This window comes from Cherax quadricarinatus, chromosome 47, assembly GCF_038502225.1.
Source record: "Cherax quadricarinatus isolate ZL_2023a chromosome 47, ASM3850222v1, whole genome shotgun sequence".
NCBI classification, from domain to species: domain Eukaryota; kingdom Metazoa; phylum Arthropoda; class Malacostraca; order Decapoda; family Parastacidae; genus Cherax; species Cherax quadricarinatus.
In genome coordinates this window covers 1,819,777-1,837,868 of record NC_091338.1, presented here as the reverse complement: position 1 = coordinate 1,837,868, position 18,092 = coordinate 1,819,777, and the positions used below count along the sequence as shown (strand labels likewise).

The following is an 18,092-nucleotide window of genomic DNA, read 5'->3' as shown; positions in this document are numbered from 1 at the left end:
TATATATATGCAAGGTTTTGTATGTCAATTTATGAACCTGTGACATGTAATTTTGTTTTTAGTTATGTTCTTGATGTAAGTTGTTGTTGTAACATCTTGCGAGCATGTAGGTACAATCCGTTTGTCAGTTAATTTGATTAGGTTCCATACTGTTTCTTTATTTTTATGTTAAACTGTATTGGTTTTAAATAAAATATAAAAAAAAAAAAAAAAAAATCTATGTAACTGTATTTGTGTATACCTGAATAAACTTAAGATTCTCTTCAAATCACCAGTTATCTCTAGGTTGGAGTGCAGTTATACAGTAAGGGCCCCTTGCAAGGCGGGCGAAATTGCAGACCTGGAAAAAATAGAGAACTTTCACTGCACGTATTAGTAAAATAAAGCACTGTGAACGGTTGAAGTCCCTTGACCTGTGCACCATGGAACGCAGGCGAGAAAGATACATAAAATACACTTTGAAAGTCGGGAACTACTCCCTACGTAAGCACAAGACTCGGTAGGCGATGCAACATTTCCATAATGAAAAGCAGGAGTGCCATGAGTACACTAAGAGACAACACAATAAGTGTCAGGGGCCCAACACTGTTCAACTTCCTGGGGATTGCCAATAGACTCCTGGCTGTCTTCAAAAGAGAGATGGACAGGCAGTCAGTATCTGACCAGCCGTTTAATGGATCAAGCCCTGATCAACCACGAGACCTGGTCACGGACCGGGCCGCGGGGGGCGTTGACCCCAGAACACTCTTCAGGTACCAGGTGTTGCTGTCACATTACTTAAAATCAGTGTCATGATAGGACTGAAGCTGCTGCCTGGCTGTCAAAATAACGTTGTCTAAAGAATTGTTAAAACATAATTCATGGGACAAATGAATGGAGATAGATTTAAATAACAGCCACACACATAATGTTTGAACCAAATGAATTGATTACTTAGGATAACACAAAAAAAGTCAGACAACGTGACTTATTTCCAATGGAGTCATTGCATTTCCATCTGGGTCCTTTTTATTGCAAACCAGCCGAATAAATAATTGAGCTTCCACCTTATAAGCTGAGTTATTTGTCACAATTGTTGCTGTCATGCTTGTGGAAACTACGACTACACACAGTTTAATTGTAACTGATTTTCTTTCTTTATTATTTGTTCTAGATAACCTGACTGTATCATTCTTGTGTATGAAGCTAGGCATATATACACCAATTATTAAGAAAGGTTACAGTTCAGTGTTTGTGGATTCTCTCTCACATAGGCCTTCAGGGGCTGACTTCAGGGGCACGACAAAGTTGATATTATATACTATTTTTGGTACTGATGTTATGATAGATGAATGAGATGTTTTTGATTAGGCTGCAATCTAATACCTGGAGTTTACCTGGAGAGAGTTCCGGGGGTCAACGCCCCCGCGGCCCGGTCTGAGACCAGGCCTCCTGGTGGATCAGAGCCTGATCAACCAGGCTGTTGCTGCTGGCTGCACGCAAACCAACATACGAGCCACAGCCCGGCTGATCCGGAACTGACTTTAGGTGCTTGTCCAGTGCCAGCTTGACTGTTTAAGGTGTAATGATATACTTAATTTCTTTTTTTTTAAATTGTAACCCCATATTGTAATGTCTTCATTAGCTATATGAAGATTTTGTAATATGTGTGTTGGGTGTAATATATTTTTTTTCGAAATGTAGCTATCCTATTCCTGGTGGGATGTGATGAATTTATTATTATAATCAAAAAGAAGCGCTAAACCACAAGGGCTATACAGCGCTGTGGAGTGTGATGAAGACCCATTATGACCCCTGTATTTTTTTTTTTGTATATAGATTGCACAGCTAAAAACTATCTCTTTCCAGAGGAAACAATATTTTCTTTCTCATTCCCGTCCAGATTTGGGCAATATATATTTTTTCGGATTCCGGGAGGTAAGGCTCAATAAAGCGTCAGCTTTGGTGTCCCTGAATAACCCCCAACACAACAATTACTACTGACATGGTCTAATAACATCCAAAAAATTAATTATCGAGCCAAGTACAAGCAACATAAGTGTCAAGAGAGTCACTGAACCAAGATAACATCACATCACTACTTCTGCAGTCATCGAAAGAGGAAACAGTTAAGTACTTTGACATTTTTTTGCTTATCCTAGGTATTTTACACTAATAATACCCCTCAGGGAAGGTTCCTTGATGTTGGTGAGGGGCTCTTGATTTAGGAAATTGGATCTGTGCTCCAGTTCCCCGAATTAAGTCTGAATGCCCTCCACATCCCCCCCCAGGCGCTGTATAATCCTATGGGTTTAGCGCTTCCCCTTAATAATAATAATAATACACATAATAATAATAATAATATAATATCTATTTATATTTCTATAAGTACATGTACAAAGTATACAGGCCTACCTGACATCAATGACATACTACTATTTATTTATTTATTTATTTATTTTATGTCTTTGCAAACTACATTGAGATTTTATATTTACACTAGTGGGTTGCAATGCAAAGAGAACCTCTATTATGCCTAGGCATTATGAGCTAACTTAACATTATTGGCTTACAGTCTACTTAACACTGAGGATTATATCATAGTTGTACAGTAGAATATTAATTATGAATGAATCAAAATTTGTATAATACAAAGATATATTTATATTCAAAAGTACTTTTTTGTGAAAACAATGATTCAATTATGTTCCTGTTAACAGTGGATAAAAGGTTCAAAGTGATTGTTTCAGTTATGATGTGGGAGTACATAGGTGAGTATGTGTGTAATGAGTATTTAGCATTTAGTCTAAGGTGATTAAGTAGCTGCTTGTTATGCAGCCACTTAAGGTAAATTAGGTAAATTTTGTCCCAGGATGTGACCCACACCAGTCCACTAACACTCAGGTACCTATTTTATTGATAGGTGAACATTCACAGTAGGTGTCTTGAGGAAACAAGTCCTAATGTTTCCACCCTTACCGGGGATCGACCCCGGACCTCAATGTGTGAGCTGAGTGAGTGTATGACTGTGCCTGTGTGCCTAAATAAACTTAGTAATTCTGAAGATCTATAGTATTGTTGAGATTCATTTCAGGCAAAATCAAGCTGCAGTTTGTTGTACTGTATATACCTCTGCAGTGTATGACCCATGTGGGTTTAGCACTTAGTTATGAATTTTTTTTTTCAATGAATCTGTCATATCCCACCGAGGCAGGGTGACCTAAAAAGAAAAACGAAACTTTTCATTTTTAAATTTAGTAATTTATACAGGAGAAGGGGTTGCCATTGCTCCCTTAGTTATGATTATAATAATAATATTAATGTACTGTACATAAAGATGTCATTTATACGTACTATACGTACCTATATAGGATGCAAACGAAAAAAAAACTGACCACTTGTTTATTTCTTATATATTATTTAAATTATTCCTGTACTGCATCCCTAACAAACAAAACTGGAAGATATATATCATCCAAAAAAAAGGTGCTTGTGGCTCAGTTGGTAGCAGTTTCAGCTCACACTGAGGGACTGGGATTAGAACATAAGTTTATTCAGGTTCAGGCACACCTCAATACAGTTACATAAATTTAGGTGACTATAATTATCATACATAATAACTTGTATAAATTACCTAGGATAACCCCAAAAAGTCATGCAAAGTGACATTTCCATTGGAGTCCTTGTAATATTGGGCATGTTGCCTTACATCCTCTGCCCGTGTTCACCTAGCAGTAACCCATGACAGCTGTCCCTAGCTCATTTAGGACGTAAACAATTAATTCTGCATAATTCGAGTCTTCATTACATTTAGTGAACTGCAATGATCACGTGCATGATGTTGGATAATAGTGAATTTAGATTAAATGAATCCTCATGAAGCAAGAGAAACCTATATTTAATTATGGTACTTAACCTCGAAGGAAAAAAGTCATATTATAACTTTTTTGGTTTATTCATATCTAGATCTACATAATTTATCATTGATGTATGTCTGTAATAATTACAGTATGTGTTTATTACAACTCTTGTGTAAATTTATGATAATAAATGATGGTGAATTTTTTTTTTCCCATCCTGCCTTGGTGGGAGATCGCTGGTGTGTCATGGTAAAATTGTTCCCTTACATAATATTTTGTTTTAAAGATTCATTTGTTTTTCATTATATCTTCCTGTAAAATATTTTTCTTCTACAGTATATTTATATTTCAGATTTAATTTTGTAAATGGAACGACCTCGAAGAAATACTCGCCTTCCAAGAGCTCTGACTGACTATCTTACTGCAAGTGAAGCAGAACGGAAATCTATGTCTGTAGAGGAAAAGGACCTTAGTGAAGATCATAAAGAGGAAGGAGCAGTTATAGATGATGTAATTCAAACAAATTCAGACAAACTTATCATGTCACAGCCATACAAGTGTGGGGAATGTAAATCCCGTTATAGAAGTAAAGTGGCACTTCTTCGTCATGCAGTTAAGCACAGTGGTAAGAATGAATCAGCTAAGTTTTAACTGTAAAAATAAATAAATAAATATGGGGACATTTACAGTTTTCAACTGTAGTATCAGTGCCCCTCTGACAATATGGGGATCTAGTGAGTGATGGTGAAAGTATTTCTTCTTTCCAAAGTGCTTGGAAATTTACTGTTTTTTCGCAGTGATTGTTTTGCATGCATATATATGTATTATATTCTACACATATGTATGCATACGTTGAATGATGATGAAAGTATTTTTCTTTCTTTTTGGGTCACCCTGCCTCGGTGGGAAACGGCCAATGTGTTAAAAAAAAAAGTGTGTATATATATATATATATATATATATGCACATTTTTTTTTTAACACATGGCCGTTTCCCACCGAGGCAGGGTGACCCAAAAAAGAAAGAAAATCCCCAAAAAGAAAATACTTTCATCATCATTCAACACTTTCACCACACTCATACATTATCACTGTTTTTGCAGAGGTGCTCAGAATACAACAGTTTAGAAGCATATACGTATAAAGATACACAACATATCCCTCCAAACTGCTAATATCCCAATATATATATGTGTGTACTCACCTATTTGTGGTTGCAGGGGTCGAGTCTTAGCTCCTGGCCCCGCCTCTTCACTGGTTGCTACTGGGCCCTCTCTCTCCCCGCTCCATGAGCTTTATCAAACCTCGTCTTAAAACTGTGTATGGTTCCTGCCTCCACTATGTCATTTTCTAGGCTATTCCACTGCCTTACAACTCTATGACTGAAGAAATACTTCCTACTGTCTCTCTGACTCATTTGTGTCTTCAACTTCCAATTGTGGCCTCTTGTTTCTGTGTCCCCTCCCTGGAACATCCTGTCTTTGTCCACCTTGTCTATTCCACGCAGTATTTTATATGTTGTTATCATGTCTCCCCTGACCCTCCTGTCCTCCAGTGTCGTCAGGCCGATTTCCCTTAATCTTTCTTCATAGGACATTCCCCTTAGCTCTGGAACTAACCTTGTCGCAAACCTTTGTACTTTCTCTAGTTTCTTGACGTGCTTTATCAAGTGCGGGTTCCAAACAGGTGCTGCATACTCCAGTATGGGCCTGACATACACGGTGTACAGTGTCTTGAATGATTCCTTACTAAGGTATCGGAATGCTGTTCTCAGGTTTGCCAGGCGCCCATATGCTGCAGCAGTTATCTGATTGATGTGTGCTTCCGAAGACATGCTCGGTGTTATACTCACCCCAAGATCTTTCTCCTTGAGTGAGGTTTGCAGTCTTTGGCCACCTAGCCTATATTCTGTCTGTGGTCTTCTGTGCCCTTCCCCTATCTTCATGACTTTGCATTTGGCAGGATTAAATTCGAGAAGCCATTTGCTGGACCAGGTGTCCAGTCTGTCCAGGTCTCTTTGAAGTCCTGCCTGGTCCTCATCAGATTTAATTCTCCTCATTAACTTCACATCATCTGCAAACAGGGACACTTCTGAGTCTAACCCTTCCATCATGTCATTCACATATACCAAAAATAGCATTGGTCCTAGGACCGACCCCTGTGGGAACCCGCTCGTCACAGGTGCCCACTGTGATACATCATTACGTACCATGACTCGTTGTTGCCTCCCTGTCAGGTATTCTCTGATCCATTGCAGTGCCCTTCCTGTTATATGCGCCTGATGCTCTAGCTTCTGCACTAATCTCTTGTGAGGAACTGTGTCAAAGGCCTTCTTGCAATCCAAGAAGATGCAATCAACCCACCCCTCTCTCTCGTGTCTTACTTCTGTTATTTTATCATAAAACTCCAGAAGTAAGTGTGTGTGTGTGTGTGTGTGTGTGAACTGATACTAAATATGATGAGATCATTGTTGTCAGGGCCACATTTAGGTAAGGTATTTTTTAACAGTAGCTTAGCTCAGAAGTTGTTGGCTGACTGGGAGCATCTGGAGTCTTCAGGGGTTACAGATTTTAAGTGCTTTTCTGAACATTAAGTTTTTACACAAGTTGGGTCAGATGCAGGGGTTATCATAGAGATTTTTGTGTCTGGAGCACTTGGAAAAACTGTATGCTGTAATTGCTCTTCTGTGATGACATGTTAGACTTTGTTGTGTACAGTACTCTCTCTCTCTGCTGTATATGGAATACACAATCATGTTTACTTGACAGGAAACATGCAGTGCTTTATGCCACCATGTGGTTAACTGCAAAGTTGCTGTATGGTGTACAGACACCTCAGAGCACAGTGTTTAAACTGAAAACAATCTGGAAGAGGCCTAGGCTTTGTGGAAGAAGAACCTGCCTGGAGGGGTCTACCTACCTGGAGGGTATTCTGGGGATCAGTGCCCCCACGGCCCGGTCCACGACCAAGCCTCCTGAACCTATAGCCACCTTGCCTTCAGTAGAACCTGTAGAACTAATTCTGAAGAAAACTTACTCATATTTCTTTAGTTTATGGTGTACGGATGTCTTAAGGTTAGAAAGATAAACATTTTGAAAATTTATTCATATTTATGGTATGTATATAGAAGAACTAAAGTTCATATTTCTTGTGCTGTTAATAATGTGCATAGAATTTCAAACAGTTCTAAAGCTATTGGATTTAAAAATAGTTAAAATCTACATTGTACATACAGTATATGGTGTTTGTAGTTTTGTGTTAGTAATTTAAGTACAAAAAGCAAGACCAATTTAAATGTCTTATTTATTTTATCACTGTTGATGATTGGAGGTTGAGACATTATCAAAGGAACAACATAGCCACAGTAGTAAGTTTGTACAAGAGAAATACGTATAGTAAGTCAGTAGGTATGCCATTTCTTTCAGATTAATTAGGGGTTTTGCTTGGATCAGTTTTGTGTGTAGCAAAAACAAGTTATTCAAATACTTCACACTGCATGGAAGATTTTTTTTTTTTTTTAAACTACTGTACAGTACTTCAATAATACAGCCTTTCCTCACTTAACAACGGAGTTCTGTTAATAAGACCATGTCGGTAAACGAATTCGTTGCTAAGTAAGGAGCATACTATAATGGTAGTGGGTTTGTGTCAACCATCTTTAATATTGTTTTAATGTCACTTTTGCACCATTTATAACATTTCTGGTATACTTTTAAATGTTTATATAGTACTGTACTGTATATTGTAATAAACACAATAGGGGAAATCAGTTCTAATATACATTACAGTATTTAGGTATGCACACTGGTTAGTCCAAGTTGTCGGTAAACAATTACATCACTAAATGAGGAGAGGCTGTAGTTTATTTATTCCTTTTTCAGTAGGTTTATATATTATTGTACAGTATTAACTCTTTTATTTGAATATAGTTTTATTATAAAAGCAACTTTTTTTTTTTTCTACACGTCGGCCATCTCCCACTGAGGCAGAGTGGAAAACCTCCACCCCCCCCCCCCCAAAAAAAAAAAAAAAAAACTTTCACCATCATTCATCACTTTCACCATTATTAACACACAATCACTGTCTTTGCAGAGGTGCCCAGATGTGACAGTTTTATTTCTGTTATTATTTTCTAAACTCCACTCGATTGTTTTCAGGTGAGAAACCTTTTGTGTGCTCTGAGTGTGGGAAGGGTCTCTCAAGTCAGTGTGCCCTCTCTGAGCACATGAATATTCACACAAACAATAGACCTCACAGGTAAGGAGCAATTTTTATATTTTACTCTTTTGTAAAGTAACATAATAAAATCATTGTTTTCATGTTCTTTTTTTAATTACTCTATAATATTCTATCTCATCTTTTCTGAATGCACCCTGCAGTTTAAGGATTAACCCTTAAACTGTCCAAATGTAGATCTACATTTTTTCAACATTTGAAAGTATGTAAAAAACGTAGATCTTTTTTTTTTTTTTTTACATTTGAAAATGTGTAAAAAAAACTTTGATCTATTTTTTTTTTTTTTTGAAAATATTTAAAAAAATGTAGATCTACTTTTGGAGCACTATGCATGTGAACATAGATCTGTTTGGACAGTTTAAGGGTTAAGGGATTAAGGATTTTTTTTCCTTGCATAATTTACAATGTGTAATTACAGTATAGATTTGCCAAGTTCAAAGAAAGCCACTATCATGCCGGAGCATTTCGGGCAAACTAAACTTAATGCTTAACAGACTACTTAATACTAGACATACATATCATGGTTGGTTCGAATTGAACATTGTTTTTTTTATATATCAACAAAAGTAGTAGTGGTTTAGCAGTAATTAAATTAACAAGTAATTGAATACCAAGTTACAGTATTATATATTGGCACATTATACATAATGAGATTGAGACCATTTTAATTTTGAAATAATCTTATAAAATCTGAAAATTTTTGAGTTGATGGGGGCGATAATATACTGTATAGTGTTTGTGTTGTTAATTTTAAAAGATGAGGTGATTTCTAAGCAGAGCCTTGAATTGATGTGCAGGCAGGGGCCCTTTTGTATGTTCAGACAATGAATTCCAGATCTTAGGGCCCTTTGTAGGCATAGCATTTTTGCATAGGGAGAGATGGACATGCATGCCCTGCAAGCTGATAGACAGGATACTAGTAAAGAGAAAAATAAATATTGTAGTCGTGACAGCACATTTGGCTCGCAACTGAAACTTCCTGACTCAAACCCTGGGAGAGGTATGACATAAATACTTTGCCTGTTCACTTAACTTTAAATAGGTACAGTACCTAGGAGTTTGTCAGCTATTATGGGTTACATCCTGGAGGAAGACTCTAAACAAGGACCCCAGTGGAAATACACCACAGTGGTTGGCTCTCTGGGGTTATCTTAGGTTTTTAACCCTCCTGGGTTATTAATTCAGACAGTCTTTTTCAAAATATAAATTTCATCATAAACATTGGTTTAGGGAAGGGCAATGTTTCCTCATAAATCTAATGCCTTTATGATATGATATGAGAATTTAGGAAGGAATGAGAAAGGTGGGTGAAAGGCAGATTCTTATTCTGTTAGGCCCTTGACACTGCCCTACAACCAGCTAATTTATAAGTTCTATAAAACAGGTACTTTAGTGGATAAATGATAACTTAACAAAAGGCAGAGTCACAATGAGGGGTTTTGGGATAGCAACCCATTCTTCTAAGAAACGTTAGTTTCTTACTATGATTTAAAGCCATTGTAAATGCTCATATTAAACTATTGTTGGTCCTGTCTTCTCTGTGACTTTGTATTTTCTATTTGTGTCAAAGCATGTTTTATAATGCATTTTTTGCATTTCTTCAAAAAAATTTTACCACTTTGACCATCACCTACCAAAGTAGGATTATTGTCTTATTTATGTTGCATATTTATCCCCCTGCCTCAATGGGAGACAGCCAACTTGTTGAAAAAAAAAAAAATGTTCTGCCAGATGTATTTTTTTATTACTTGAACATTATATTTTAAAATTCATTTTCCAGGTGCGAGGAATGTGGATTAGAGAGTCGTCAGCTGAGTGTTCATCTAAGACATCTCCTGACTCACCAATCCCATCCTGATCATTTGTACAGTTGCTCTATTTGTGCAAAGACATTCAAACAAAATGAATACTTACGAAAACACATGCGCAAACACACAGGTTAGAGAGTAAAATTTTGATGCTTTATATACAGTAAATTTTAGTTAAAATTAGTACTGTAATAGCTTTCTATGACTTAGTCATAAGAAGCTAGTACAGTCAATTTTTTTTTATCTTTGTGTATACAGTAATACTCATTCTAGACATTTCATATGCTATTTTTTCCTAATCTCTTTTACCTTATATTTTAGCATTTTCTTGAGTTTCACTATACAACATTATCCGTGTTCTTCCTATTATTTCATAATGCTAACAATTAGCAATGGCAAACCTTAATTTGAGATATTGAATTATACAGTATTTAGAAAGAAAACCAAACATGAAATAAATATAGTAGATCATTAATTATCCAGCCTGTTTGAGGAAGAAAAAGGGTGAACCAGATTTTAAGCATCTTCTATTAAGGTCCTGGATTGAGCAAGAATATTAATTAATGTTGAATTCTAAATAACTGTTTGTTGGGTGGTATTGTTGGATGCTCGGTAACCAGTCTCTGCATAATGCTGGATGTTGAATAACCAGTTGCTGGATGATCAACAATCTACTGTTTTGTGCACTAGTCACAAGGCATGGCATGCATTATGGGTCTTGGTAATCTGATTGATTGTGGGTAGCAGTCAGCATCTTGGGAATGCACTAATGATGAGCAGAACATAAGCATTGTTGACACTGATATCTCATAAGTGTTGAGGAATTCATAATGATAGCGTCGAGGAGGATTAAAGCTTTGATTACCCTTAGTCTGTTCACCTTAAGCCTATAATTTGGCACATGTTAATGAATGAGGCACATTTATGTATCTTTATTGGCAATTTTTTGTGCAACACTTATGGTATCTTACTCATCAATTTGTTGGTATTGTGTACCATTCTAAGATGATAATTTGGATTAGTCCAGGAAAAGGTGGGCATGGTCAAATAAACACTACAGTCTCTCTCAACACAAGAACTGATTACCAAATGTAATTTTTTATTTCAGTTTATGGTACCACTGCTTCTTGCATATCTGATGATATTAATTCTTGAGATATTCTTATCATACTGTTATCTCATAACTTTAAATCAGAACCTTCAATGTATGCCTTAAATGTGTTCAGAGACTACAGTAGTGTAGTTTGCATTATTATGTGCTTGTTATTTGTTATGTGCTTTTTTTTTTATATCATAAGACATGATTATTAAAAATTTATACTTATTTTTCATCCCATTCACTGACAAAATTGATCTGTTCATATCTGTTGGCTATATGTAATTACCTCCTGTAAAGGAATGCCTTAATGACAATGATGGGCTCTTAATCCAAGGAAATTAGCCTGTTCTTCCCTTCTTTGGATCAAACTCAATTGATTCTTATTCCCCAGGTGCTGTATGATCTGTTTGGGGTTTAGTGCTTCCCCATAATAATATAATAATATAATTACAGGAGAAAAGCCATTTGTTTGTGGAAAATGTGGAAAATCATTCACGTGCAAAAGTGAATTGAATCGTCATAATAAGAGACACTCCTCCGAACGACCACATATGTGCTCAGATTGTGGCCAGAGTTTTAAAATGAGGCATAATCTTCACAAGCATCTGAAAGCTCACTCTGGTACACAGCAGTGGAAATGTATACTATGTTCATTAGCTTTCTCAAAACCAAAATTGTTGGAGGTAAGTTGTTCATCATTCCACAGTACATACTTAGTCCTATAATATCTTTGAGTAGATTGAGGATAGACATAATATTTAAAATTACCATTTTCTTTTATAATGGAGCCTGTAACCTTATCATACTAGCAGAAACTATATTGACATTCTAAATTGATCAAACAAATGTAGGGAAGGAATGTTAATGATCATCTGGAGCTTGGATTAATTCATTAACTATGGTAATATATACTTTGTATCATTACACTTATTATTTTATTTGAAGCTACAAAATTACAACAAAAAGTGATGTTTAAAATACGTACTCTTGATCTGCTTTGAAAGGGAATTAAATTCTCTTTAAGTAGGGAAAACCTTTGTTTTACAATTTTTAGCCCACATTGAGGCTTTATCAAGGGGGTAAGCAAATGGCTAGAGATGAGACTGCTTTGCTGTGATTGTAATAATAACTGACAGTTCTGTAACAACTGGACTTTGTTGTTTCTGAATCAACTGACCTAGCAGAATTTGTCCCAAACTTCCGAAGTCTATTAAATCAAGTGGTTTACTGTACAGTAAACCCTCTATATAATAGACTAATTGGGGGATCAGGTAGATAGCAATGGTACTTGTGGTATATAAAGAAAAGATTATTCTGTTGTGATTACAAGAATAATGGACACTTCTGTTACCAACAGATTTCATTCATTGTTTCCCAGTTAATAGACTCAGCAAATTTTGTTCCATATTTATGAAGTTCATTATGTGAAGGTCCATTATATTGAGGGTTTACTGTATGTTGTTACCCATGGGATAGTGGAGCAGAATTCTTCCTCAGTAAGCCATGCGTGTCATGAGAGGTGACTAAAATGCCAGGACCAAGGGGCTAATAACCCCTTCTCCTGTATACATTACTAAAGTTATGAAGAGAAAATTTTGTTTTTCTTTTTGGGCCACCTTCCCTCAGTGGGATACAGCTTGTTTGTTGAAAGATGTATGTTGTTTTGTGGTTTTTACCTAAAATATACATAAAATGTTTTTAAAGAATAAATGCTTGAATCGGTAATAAACCATAGATTTTATACACTGTAAAAAAAAATAATTATGATTATAAAAGGTTTTTTTATTAGAATGAAAAAAAATATGGTGTCAGGAATGGTTTAGCTATATCTAAGATACCTGAATCATTATATCATAAAATATACATATCTCCATGGGGAATTGGAGAAGAATACTTTTAGTAAGCCATGTCTGCTGTAAGAGGCAACTAAAATGCCAGGAGCAAGGGACTAGTAGTCCCTTTTCCAATATAAATTAAATGTAAAAAGAAAAAAACTTTGAGAGCATTTCCTCTTTTTTGGGTCACCTTGCCCCAGTGGGAGACAGCCACTGTGTTAAAAAAAAAATATATTGGGCGAGGGGCTTGGACTTCCAGCAAGCATGCGTGAGCGTATTAGATAGGAGTGAATGGAGACGAATGGTATTTGGGACCTGACGAGCTGTTGGAGTGTGAGCAGGGTAATATTTAGTGAAGGGATTCAGGAAAACCAGTTATTTTTACGTATATAGCCGGTCTTGAGTACTGGAAATGGGAAGTACAGTGCCTGCACTTTAAAGGAGGGATTTGGGATATTGGCAGTTTGGAGGGATATGTTGTGTATCTTTATACGTATATGCTTCTAAACTGTTGTGTTCTGGGCACCTCTGCAAAAACAGTGATTATGTATGAGTGAGGTGAAAGTGCTGAATGATGTAAGTGTTTTCTTGTTGGGGATTTTCTTTCTTTTTGGGTCATCCTGCCTTGGTGAAAGATGGCCAACTTGTTAAAAAAAAAAAATCAAATATGGAAATCTTGTTTCCTCATCTACCTGTTTCTCAATCTCATTCTCAGAGAATTGAGAATTGAGTTAGAAAGATTGCTTTGTCAATGCTTTATGTAAATTATTATGGGATCACTTAATTTTTTAACATGCTGGCCATTTCACACCATCATTCATATTATCAGTCTTGCCAGAGGCACACAGATAGACAATTTAGATGTCACTCTAAACAGCAAACATCTCAAACCCCTCTTTAGAGTGCAGTCACTGTACTTCCCACCTTCATGCCATCATCATTTATTGTGTTCTTGCTCGCCAATGTTATTGCATTGTACTGTATTAGCATTCAGATATTCTCCTGCATTGATTTAGTTCATATTTCCTCAGGCACATCGAAAAACACACCTTGAAACTGTTCAGCATCTTCAAGTCAATAGGCCAGATGATAACACACTCATTGTCTCGGCTGAAGGGGAGGATCGAAGGAAGCTACCTACTGTCCATAATGTTCTGCTTCCAAAGGACAATTTAGGTGTCTGCAGTTCCGATATAAATATGCATAAAAAACTTTTAAGAATAAATGACACAACACTTCCACTTGAACTAATCCTTAAGTCTGTAGGAAGAGGAAGTGCTATTAAAATCAAAATTATTGATAAACCTGCACATCCAAGAACAGAAACTTTCTCTGCCTGTGAAAATATTGTTGAATTAGTTGATGAGGCTGCATCTAAACAAGAAGGTCTGAGTTTTGCTAAAAACAACACAAGTGATGTGGATAACTTGAGGCCTAAATCTCCTATTGAAGGTGAGTTTTTTTCTCCCTCAATGGTCATCTCCCACCAAGACAGGTTGTATTATCTGTTTATCAGGGGGTTCTCACTTTTCAACTTTTGACTTTTCTGTGACCCCATCCAAATGTTCCATATTAAAACACTTAAGGCATAATTATTTTCTAACCTGATTAGTGGTTTCTACTAAACATACTTTTTCCAAGCAAAAATGAATTACAATATGAATTATAATATGAATATTGGAGGTGTAGGGTTACTAAAAGTATTATCCAGAAGGCTGAGGAGGGGTTGTTAAGGTGGTTTGGACATTTAGCTAGGATGAAGAAAAATAGACTGACTTGGAAGGTTTATAAAATCTGTGGTGGAATGAAGCAGGGTAAGAGTAACCCTAGAAAAGGATGAAAGGAGGTGAGTAAAGGAGGTTTTGTGTGCAAGGGGCTTGGACATCCAGCAGGCATGTGTGAGCATGTTAGATATGAGTGAAGGCAAATGGTTTTTGGGACTTTATGAGCTGTTGAAGCGTGAGCAGTGTAACATTTTGTGAAGGGATTCAGGGGAAACTGGTTAGCAGGACTTGTCCCGGAGGTGAGAAGTACAGGCCTGCACTCTGAAGGAGGGATGGGGATATTTGCAGTTCGGAGGGGCATCTGAACTGTAGTATTGGTACATCTCTAGAAAGACAGTGAAGGAGTTAATGACGGCAAGTGTTTCTTCTCGGTTGGAGACAGTATGAGTAAAGTGCATGAAAAAATTAATGCTTATTTGTAATTCATATTTCAGAAAGTAATGTTCACAGTGTTAATGAAGAAGCAGTACGAGTGGCAGGTGTATTAAGTATTCCAGCCAGTATCTTAAGCCATTGTCTCTCAAAACATTATGTCCGCATAAATCCCACCTGTGCAGACTATCGAAGCTGGCTTTCAATGTTGGCCTCGCTTTCTCAGCAACTTAGTGCACCATTTGACATGGAAGTACGTATTATATTGTATATAAATTTAACGTCCTTCATATAAATTTTATATATAGAACCAGCATGTGCAGAAATTTAATTACAACACTTTTTCTTTGGGCATCTTGCTCTTAATGACCTGGATAACTTATTTATCATTCCACAATTTCCTGATCATCATACATGTACTCTGCAATCCCTCAATCATTTTCTTCCCTTTCAGTTTAAGAAGGGTGCTTTAATACTGTACAGTTCCTCTTTATCTAAGGAATTGGAGCTCCTCTTCACTTCCTTAGATCAGACCTGATTGTCCCCAATTTCGCAGGCATTGTATGACCCTTATAAGTTTAGTGGTTCTTATGATGTCGAAATGCTTTCCACTCTTCTTTATCCTTTTAATATGCCAATGTCTACCTTTACAGGATTTTAAAATCACAACCTGTTCTCTGTATGTTGTTCCATGTCACAATCTTATACCTCCCTGCTGTCTGTGGTACTTTTTTGTTTGTTTGTGCTGAGCTTTCTTGGGGTTAATTTTATTGCTCTACACTGTTTTTGTATGACTGCTCATTGGATATACCAGACTCATGCATGAGCTCCCTGCTTCACTGTGTAAAGTTTACCAGGTCATAGTAACCATCAAGCATGCTGTGATGGATTTCTCTATTTATCTCTGTATCATGTTTACCTTCAGTTTTTTTCACATCCTGTTGTGTTTATTCTGTCAACCTACCTCTCTGAAAGTAGCATCTTCAGTGCAGATGCTATCTACAGCTTTTATTCAGTCTACTTTATTACATTATCTTCAATTATTAAATTCTTATCAAGGATCAAAATATAAAAAATATTATAAAATTATGGAAAAACCTTCTGTGCATACTGCAACTACAGGGAGGAATGAAACTGTGGAGCATTAATATGATATTATACACACTGAATATTCGTTGCATATCATATTATTGATGGTATAAAATAAGCTGATCAATATAGATATTTGTTGTATTGATGAAATAAAATGCAATGGTGAGGCAAGGAGAGTATAAACACTAGCTGGTGACTGCCCCACACACACTCCACATCTTCTTTTAACGCACCGGCCGCATCCCACCAAGGCAGGGTGACCCAAAAAGAAAAACAAAAGTTTCTCTTTATAAATTTAGTAATATATATAGGAGAAGGGGTTACTAGCCTCTTAGGACACACATGGCTTACAGAGGAAGAATTCTGTTCCACTTTCCCATGGAAAACACTCTACATATATTATGTTAAACATATATTTCAGGTTTTTGAGCTCCATAGAGTATGACATCCAGTTAAACATTGTAATCCATCAGTGTCGGTACTACTTGTGGATACTAGTATCATTATGGCACATTTATTAATATCCTTAATAGATATACTATCTCCATGGGGAAGTGGAACAGAATTCTTCCTCCGTAAGCCATGCGTGTTGTAAGAGGCGACTAAAATGCCGGGAGCAAGGGGCTAGTAACCCCTTCTCCTGTATATATTACTAAATGTAAAAGGAGAAACTTTTGATTTTCCTTTTGGGCCACCCCGCCTCGGTGGGATACGGCCGGTGTGTTGAAAGAAAGAAAGAAAGATATACTATGTGTAAATATTGGTAAATTGAATTTCCACATTTTATAATGTTATAGATAGAATGAGTATACTTTTTTTACTGAGGTTATTGTTAATTAAGTGCTTTTCATTCTTTCTATCTTAGGTCTGTAATCACCTTAATCATACAAGTTCAGCCCTTCAATTCTGCCTCATGCAAGAACCAGGTTCAGACTTCCAACCAAGGCCAATTGAGTTTACAGCTTTCGAGTCAAAGACAGTTTCAAACGTATGGCCTTGTCAGAATCGCTTCCAATATCAGTTTATATATAAACAATATATGATACTGATGGAAACATTCCACAGTCATTTTAATTATCATAATCGCAGCATTCTGTAGGTTGGTAAGAATTTTTATGTTGCATTCTTTATATCACTTAAACACACATTGTGTAGTAGAAATGAGGATTGGGGTACAGGTAAGTACTGTGATTGAATTTGTTGCAGAGTATGTAGGTAAAATTTTGTGTTACAGAGTATGTAGTTTACAAGTATCCCAAGAATAATTATGCTTTAAAAGTCTCTTATTTCATATCATTACACTGTCTAAGCGATTTTTTTTTCTTACATGATGTTCAGTTAAGATTTTATAAAAATATTTTATCAGCCAAAATCTCCAATAAATTAAAGTATATAGTGGGTATTATTTGAATGACCTACCAGATGATACAAAGAATTGTAATATACATAAAAAAAATTAAAAACTTGAATTTTTTTTTTTTTTTTTCAACAAGTCGGTCGTCTCCCACCGAGGCAGGGTGACCCAAAAAAAAAGAAAGAAAATCCCCAAAAAGAAAATACTTTCATCATCATTCAACACTTTCACCACACTCACACATTATCACTGCTTTTGCAGAGGTGCTCAGAATACAACAGTTTAGAAGCATATACGTATAGAGATACACAACATATCCCTCCAAACTGCCAATATCCCAAACCCCTCCTTTAAAGTGCAGGCATTGTACTTCCCATTTCCAGGACTCAAGTCCGACTATATGAAAATAACTGGAAATGCGTGTGCTTAATTAGTCCAGTCATATTTGCTCCAAGAATCTCCCTGAAACCAATTTTTTTATTGTAATTTCAAAACCTTCCATTCTAGCCTTTCTAACCTATCACTTAAAATTTTAATTTTATTGAATAATCTCTCAATTTGAAACTAACCCTTTTTTGTAATTTCTAAACTACTATTCAGCCTTTTTTGAACTTAAGTTAAAATTTTAATTTTAGTGAATAATCTTGTAATTTTTATTTTAACTACAGTAGATT

General features: G+C 36.1%; 1 protein-coding gene across 2 annotated transcripts in view; it reads left to right on the top strand.

Annotated features, from left to right (window-relative positions):
• The first annotated feature begins 1,101 nt into the window (after nucleotides 1-1,101).
• LOC128696591 (uncharacterized) overlaps nucleotides 1,102-18,092 on the top strand; it is a 27,754-nt gene continuing 10,763 nt past the window's right edge. Inside the window, exons 1-9 of one of the 2 annotated variants that reach the window (XM_070094659.1) lie at nucleotides 1,102-1,119; nucleotides 1,883-2,107; nucleotides 4,192-4,464; nucleotides 7,996-8,095; nucleotides 9,855-10,012; nucleotides 11,435-11,664; nucleotides 13,848-14,268; nucleotides 15,035-15,225; nucleotides 16,930-17,163. In XM_070094659.1, coding sequence (XP_069950760.1) covers nucleotides 4,206-4,464; nucleotides 7,996-8,095; nucleotides 9,855-10,012; nucleotides 11,435-11,664; nucleotides 13,848-14,268; nucleotides 15,035-15,225; nucleotides 16,930-17,163 — 1,593 coding nt within the window. In that variant the 5' untranslated portion in view covers nucleotides 1,102-1,119; nucleotides 1,883-2,107; nucleotides 4,192-4,205. Of the gene's footprint in view, nucleotides 1,120-1,862; nucleotides 2,108-4,191; nucleotides 4,465-7,995; nucleotides 8,096-9,854; nucleotides 10,013-11,434; nucleotides 11,665-13,847; nucleotides 14,269-15,034; nucleotides 15,226-16,929; nucleotides 17,164-18,092 lie in introns of those variants that run through there. The other variant, XM_070094660.1, reaches the window with a different exon arrangement.